General features: G+C 42.8%; 1 protein-coding gene across 1 annotated transcript in view; it reads right to left on the bottom strand.

Moving 5' to 3' along the window:
• Positions 1-7,500, bottom strand: part of dnah3 (dynein axonemal heavy chain 3) — a 50,843-nt gene that overhangs the window by 30,461 nt on the left and 12,882 nt on the right. The window contains exons 16-25 of the mRNA XM_060869327.1: positions 7,175-7,359; positions 6,789-6,912; positions 5,929-6,082; positions 5,405-5,549; positions 5,079-5,290; positions 3,250-3,341; positions 2,904-3,018; positions 1,047-1,163; positions 596-775; positions 259-395 (exon numbers count right to left, since the gene is read on the bottom strand). Of these exons, the coding sequence (XP_060725310.1) occupies positions 259-395; positions 596-775; positions 1,047-1,163; positions 2,904-3,018; positions 3,250-3,341; positions 5,079-5,290; positions 5,405-5,549; positions 5,929-6,082; positions 6,789-6,912; positions 7,175-7,359 (1,461 nt within the window). The remainder of the gene's footprint in view (positions 1-258; positions 396-595; positions 776-1,046; positions 1,164-2,903; positions 3,019-3,249; positions 3,342-5,078; positions 5,291-5,404; positions 5,550-5,928; positions 6,083-6,788; positions 6,913-7,174; positions 7,360-7,500) is intronic.

Consider the following 7,500-nt stretch of genomic DNA (forward strand, 5'->3'; position numbering starts at 1 on the left):
CGGTAGAAAATGAATGAATGAATGAATGAATGAATGAATGAATGAATGAATGAATGTGCGCTAAAGGATCAGTCCAAGGATTTATTTCAGCCAGTCGGTTCGGCTCGATAATACTCTACATTATACTGTGTGCTGACATACTACTATTAAAGGTCCAAGGTGCAACTTAAACTGTGTGTGTGTGTGTGTGTGTGTGTGTGTGTGTGTGTGTGTGTGTGTGTGTGTGTGTGTGTGTGTGTGTGTGTGTGTGCATGTTACCTGGGAAAGTAGAGCCTTTTTTCCTCCAGATAGGTGTTCAGACCACGCTGAATTTCCTCCAGGAAGACATTTGACTCCTCCAGACGCTCCAGCATGTTGGGCTGTGATGTGCTCACTAACACGTGTGTGTCCTTTAACTGGAACACATGTGATATAAAAAGTAATATCAGTAACAGTAATATTAGTGTGATATGAAAATCATATGGTATAATGCACACAAATAACAATGTGTCCCATGCAGAGGTTTTTCTTGTACATAAATCACACACACACACACACACACACACACACACACACACACACACACACACACACACACAAACAAACAAACACACACCGCTTCTGCAACAATGTCCCTCCAGCATGCGTCAACAATTTTGAACTTCCGGCCCTCCTCAGGCATCTGCGCGATGATGTCCTCCGAGCTGAAGATGGGCTCCAGATAGAGCCAAGCGCACTGACACTTCAACATAGCATCCAAAATTCCCTGCATCTCCAAGATCTTATCCTCCCATTCCTGCATATAGTGACAGAGAGAAAGACTGACGGTGCAGTTTGCTACATATAGTCAGTGGATTTGTGTTTAGTGTGTTACTACAGTTGCTTTGGCCGTTTGTCCCATTGTTAGTGAGGTTCTACTTTTTAGTGTTCCTTTGTTAATGATTACACTAAGCATGCTAATCTATCTGTTTCTGTAATTTATTTGTTCTAGTGTTAATAGATGTGCTACTCGGTGTGTGTCTGTGTGTCTGTGTGTATGTATGTGTGTGTGTGTGCATGTGTGTTACCTTGCACTCATCCTCAATGTGTTTGATGAATGGAGAACCCTTTATTGTTTGTGTCTTAATGATGTGATCGTCCAACAACACCTGGATGTCATCCACTGCAGATACAACACTTGTACCCTGCGTTTTCACACACACACACACACACACACACACACACACACATTTTTTAAGTCGTGGTGGGATCAAAAAGGTCGAGTTAACGGAGGCAGAACAAGGGATAGGTGATCTCCTTTCTCTTGCCCTTTCTCCCAACTCTGGATTTCTCCACTTCAGCTCTAGGAGACCACATTGAGATTTTTTCCGACACAAACTATGAATTAAATGTCTTTATTTGAATCTGCGGAGCTTGATGTGAGCGATGGTGATCTTGCCTACAACGCCTTCCACCTCCATGCAGGCATCTCCCTTTTTTCCCCAGGCCTCCACACAGAGGTTTTGCCCATTCTACAAATTCTATATCTATATCAGTCATTCTCTAAATTGATTGCCACGGAAAGGAAGATAAAATCTGACAGAGATAAAAAGAAAAGACAAAACCTAATGCCAGAGGGATCTGTACTGCTGCCTACTGAGCCCTCTGTGGTGCTTCAGGGGTCAGCCATGCCCACCCATGGTCCTGCTTTTTATGTGTCGCCACCTCCTGGGTAGCCCCTGCCAGCTCACTGTTGCAGGGCACCAGGCAAGGTGAGAACACCTCTCTCAGACCACTAAGCAGCATGGAAGCTTCCGGCAGGTGTGTCGCAGTGAGTTTTGAGTACTGTGGGAAAAGGCTACAGAAGTTCAGTCCAGTTCACCTCAACTCCTCCTTCTTTCAAGCTTTCGTACCATTCTTATGTGGACAGAACCTGGTTTCTCACTTTGGGTTCCACTCTTGAAAGGTTTTATAGTCACACTACTCTTTCTCTTTTACCCAGCCCTGTTGGGGGATGGATGCTGTGGTGTAAACGTAGCTGAGGCTCCATTCCTGTCATGAGATTTGGAACCTCTTAGCTCCTAGAGTCTGGTCTCCTAACAAGGTTGTGGAGACTATGTTGAACATTTGCCCTACATTGAGTCACATGCCTGTTCTCTGGCCTATCACCTTCTGCGCAGCACCAGGCGGCTAAAGCTTTCCTGCAAACTGCTTCCCTTTGAGCCACTGGTGTCAGCCTCTGTAGAGTTTTCTGACCCTGGAAACAGCTCTGCTAGCCGATTGTCCGGTCTTTCTGGAGGCCTTCTAATCTGCCCCAAGAGTCGGTGGAGCAGAAGAGACTCCACCTGCTGTTCCCAGTTTGTGTTCTTAGCACTTACGCCCATTGCTCTAGCGTGTGGTGGAAGCCCTCTCCTTTTTCTCTGCTTTGGCAGCCGCAACAAAAGCAATCTGGTCTCCAAGCAGCACCTTGTGCTGAGTGGTGGAAGTTATCTCCTTCAGACAAATAAAAGCTGGAGTAGTGTGATGTATTATAGATGCCCTTTTAAAGCCTTACAGACACCGCTTTGTCACATAACGACTTACACCACTTAACTTCTGCAAAAAAGCATAGCATCAGCCAAGACACAGCATCTCGTTCCCTTCTCAGGACCCGGGTTACATACTGTACATACACTGATGCGTAGTATTGCTGACTCCCAACAGTTAACACATTCTACTTTGCTTTGAAGTTTGGCCCAAAAATAATAACACTTTTTTTTACGCAAACACGTCTGTTGCTACAGCAAAAGCCAGCTGCTTACTTTTAAAGTGTTAAGTGTTTGTTTTTAAAATTAACAGATAATGAATTCTTTTTATAGATATTTAATTATTTCTAATCATTTAATTAAATACACATCATTGTGTGTGTGTGTGTGTGTGTGTGTGTGCGTGTGTGTGTGTGTTACCGTGTCTCTGTATTCTGTGAAGGCAAACTGGAGGTCTGTCCACTCGTTCTTCATCTTGTCTAAAGCCTTTTCCAGAGAATACTCCTTACTGGCAGCTGCACCGATCTCCTCTATCCTACAGACACATCCCAATTTATATCACATATACTTTTATTAATGTTACATTTGTGTAGACTAAGAAAACCTCTTACTGTGAGCTCTGTTCAACAATGTTTTTATTAATATAAATAATGTATTTACTGATGTCAGTGTACTGTAGGTCTAATGCATGGAGAGTTTTACGTTTAAAGAGTGAGCATTATTATTAATATGTAATATTAATTGTGTACATTTAATGATCTCTTACTTGTCAGCATATTTGTGCAGGCCAAGCTCCAGCATGTCTGCGAGAGAAGTGTCTGCGTCTGGCTTTACCTCAAATCCCACAATGCTGCTGATCTGAAAACATCACAATTTACAGCACGTCAAAATATCAAACTCTAATACAACAGGTATTTTTTTACTACCCAGTACTCATCAAATTTAAACATGCGAGTCCTCAGTGTGAATTCCATACCGGATCAGTTAAGATCCGAGTTAACAACGACCTCCACCAGCACTGTCGACCTACGAAAATTGGACTACTATTGGTCGAGGACAAAGAGAGAAGGGAAAAGGCAGGAGTATAGTTATGAGTATAGAGAATCGTAACATTGGTAGGATGACAGGGGAAGGTAGAGAGCTGGTGGACATGATGTAGAAAAGGAAGGTAGATATACTGTGTGTGCAGGTGAGCAAAGGGGAGCAAAATACATAGAACTGGAGGGGGATACAAACTGTTTTATTATGGTGTGGATAGGAAGAGAAATGGGGTAGGAGTGATCCTGAAGGATGAGTGTGTGAGGAATGTTTTAGAGGTTAAAGAGCATCAGACAGGGTCATCAGTTTGTAGTTAGAAATTAAAGCGGTGTTGTTGAATGTGGTCAGTGTTTGTGATCTACAAGTAGGTTAGAAGAGAAGGAGAGATTCTGGAGTGAGTTAGATGAGATGATGGAGAGTATTTCAGATGGGAGAGAGTAGTGATTGGAGCAGACTTCATCAGGCATGTTGGTGAGGGGAACAGAGATGATGAGGAGGTGATGGACAGGTTTGGTGTTAAGGAAAGGAACCTAGAAGGACAGATGGTGGTGGACTTTGCTAAGCAGATGGAAATGGCTGTAGTTAACACTTATTTCCAGAAGAGAGAGGAACATAGAGTTACATATACGAGTGGAGGTAGGAGTACACATGAGTACGCAGGTAGGCTACATTCTATATAGACAAGACAATCTGAGAGAGGTTAGTGACTGCAAAGTGGTGGTAGGAGAGAGTGTAGACAGGCAGCATCAGATGGTGATGTGAAGGTTGTGTCTGGTGGTCAGGAAGAAGAGGAGAGGAAAGATAGAAAGAAAACCAAGTGATGGAAGATGAAAAAGGAAGAATGTTGTGAGGAATTCAGACAGAAGCTGAGACAAGCTTTGGGTGGTCAGAAAGAGCTTCCAGATGACTGGGAAACCTCAGCAGAAGTGATCGAAAGACAGGTAGAAGGTTGCTAGGTGTGTCATCTGGAAGGAGAAAAGAAGACAGGAAAACATGGTGGTGGAACGAGGAAGTACAGGACAGCATTCAGAGGAAGAGGCTAACTGAAAAGAAGTGGGACGTAGAAAGTAGAGCGACGTGGATGGGGGATGAAGGATGAAGAGCGACGTGACAAAGACCAAACAGTAAGTATATGATGACTTGTATGACAGGTTCGACACGAGGGAAGGTGAGAAGGACTTGTACAGATTAGTGAGACAGAGATATAGAGATGGGAAGGATGTATAACAGATAAGAGTGATTAAAGATAGAGATGGAAAGGTGCTGACAGGAGAGTGTGCAGAGAAGATGGAATGAGTATTTTGAGGAGCTGATAAATAAGGAATATGAGAGAGAAAGACAGGAAGAAGAGGTGAATATCATAGAGCAGGATTAGAAAGGAGGAGTAGGCACAGATTAGAAAGGAGGAGTTGTGAAGGAGAAGTGTGTACGAGAGACAGCAGCGGGATATCTCGATTGTTCAACAGGAGTTTAGTGAGGGAGAAGATGCCTGAGGAATGGAGCAACTACAGAGCTATAAAGCTGATGAGTGTATAAAGTGTGTGTGTGAGTATGCACCCTTTCCCAGTGGCGGGGTTTAATGCCAGGGTTACAGATGGTACTCAGGATGGGTAGGTGCTGCTTGAATTTGTCGATTTTGGTACGGAAACACTCAGCCACTCTGCGTGGAGCTGCAACCTCAGAGAAGACCTTCACAGCCCTGTACATATGTCTGTACATGTTAGACAGGTCATCAGAAATCTGCTCTGCATTCAGCTCCATGAAAGGGCCTGCGGGAAAACAAACACACACTCGCACAGGTTTCCATCATGGATGCTTTTCTGTGTGTGTGTGTGTGTGTGTGTGTGTGTGTGTGTGTGTGTGTGTGTGTGTGTGTGTTTTACCACTCATCCAGATTTCTGAGTTAATGTGGAAGTTCAGGGCAGTGCTCCACAGCTGATCATAAGGCTGTTTGTTGGTCATGATGATCTGCACCAAGGGTAAATTAGTCTGGTCTTTTGCCAACAAAACCTCCTCCTTATTAATGTGCTGCACACACACACACACACACACACACAAACAAACAAACACAAATTAATTTCTTTACAACACATGTCTTTGACCTGAGAGGAGTACCTGGAGGAAACACAGGGTGAACATGCAGACACACACACAGGACAGAGACAGGAGACACAAACCCAAACATGGCCACCATGTTTCACACATCACATCATCTACATCTGCTGGGTTTGATGGTGTGTGCTGGTGCTGAAACTGAAATCACCTTCAATTCAGTAGCTCAATGTCAGTGAGGTACCTGTTTTACCTGTATCGAGTTTTACATCCAAAATATTCTACTCTCTCTCTCTCTCTCTCTCTCTCTCTCTCTCTCTCTCTCTCTCTCTCTCACACACACACACACACACACCTCAAGCTGTGTGCTGGCATTCTCCAGGCATGCTGTGATCTCAATGAGTTTCTCCACATTGTTCTTCAGCTCCTCCACACTCATAATTTCTTTCTTCTTAAACATTTCCATGTCTTTAGATAAACTCTGCAGTGTTTGTTCCAGCACTGTAACCCTGTCACACACACACACACACACACACACACACACACACACACACACACACACACACACACCAAAGTAAGAATGAGTAACAAATAGTGAATTATTATATATTATAAAAATAATATATTATATTATAAAAATATAAAATAATCTAAATATAAAAATAATCGCACTTAAAAATAAATAAAAAAGAATTTAAAAAAATAAAATAAAATCTACACTTCATAATTCTCACTGGTTTTATACACTATCATTACACAGTGTAGCTAAGTATATATAAAGTGTATTTTATAACAAAGTTATATAATATTTAAATTTATCTGGATTAAACATCTTTAAGTCAATTTACACACACACACACACACACACACAGACACACACACATGCACACACACATGCACACACACATGCACACACACATGCACACACACATGCACACACACACACACACACACACAGACACACAGACACACACACACAGACAGACAGACACACAGACACACAGACACGCAGATAAACAGAACGATAGATACAGTAGATACACACACACAAGCACATAGGTATATGTGAAAGTGTGTGTGTGTGTGTGTGTGTCTGTGTGTGTGTGTGTGTGTGTGTGTGTGTCTGTGTGTGTGTCTGTGTGTGTGTGTCTGTGTCTGTGTGTGTGTGTGTGTGTGTGTGTGTGTGTGTGTGTCTGTCTGTGTGTGTGTGTGTACTTCATGTGAAGCTCCTCCTCAACATGATCTCTCTGACTGGTCAGTTTGTCCTTATGGACCTCACACACAATACGGATCTGTTCTGGCCAGTGGAACACTCTGCTGTTCAGCTTAATGTCATCACCTACACATACACACACACACACAAACACACACACATACACACACACAAACACATACACACAAAAAAGTGTTAATAATTTCTACTGAATATTAGTAAAGCGCTCAAAAACAAATGTTCTGTGTATCTCAGTTTAGACTGTTTTATTCTTCCCCCTTACAGGTTACTTTTCTGTCAGACACAAAGAAGAAAAGGACAAATTAAATTTATAATTATTTTAAAAGTACAATATCAGTCATTTTTTTGGTGTTTTCAGTCCCAGTACCAGAGAGACTGGCGTAGTCCAGCAGGAAGTCAAGGCGTTTAGCCGCTTCGCTAATTTCATCCCGCAGTGTGTGTAGAGTCACATCACTGGTGAGTTTCAGGAAGTTACTGAGCTCCACGAGTTCTTCTGTGTTGGCTGGTACAGTCATCACTGTGTTCACAATCTGCTGGTACTGCTGACAAATACTACACACACACACACACACACACACACAGACACACACACAGACACAGACACAGACAGACACACACACAGACACACACAGACACACACAGACAGACACACACACATACACACACACACAGAGACAGACATGCACACACAGA

The sequence above is a fragment of the Tachysurus vachellii genome, chromosome 5, assembly GCF_030014155.1.
Source record: "Tachysurus vachellii isolate PV-2020 chromosome 5, HZAU_Pvac_v1, whole genome shotgun sequence".
NCBI classification, from domain to species: domain Eukaryota; kingdom Metazoa; phylum Chordata; class Actinopteri; order Siluriformes; family Bagridae; genus Tachysurus; species Tachysurus vachellii.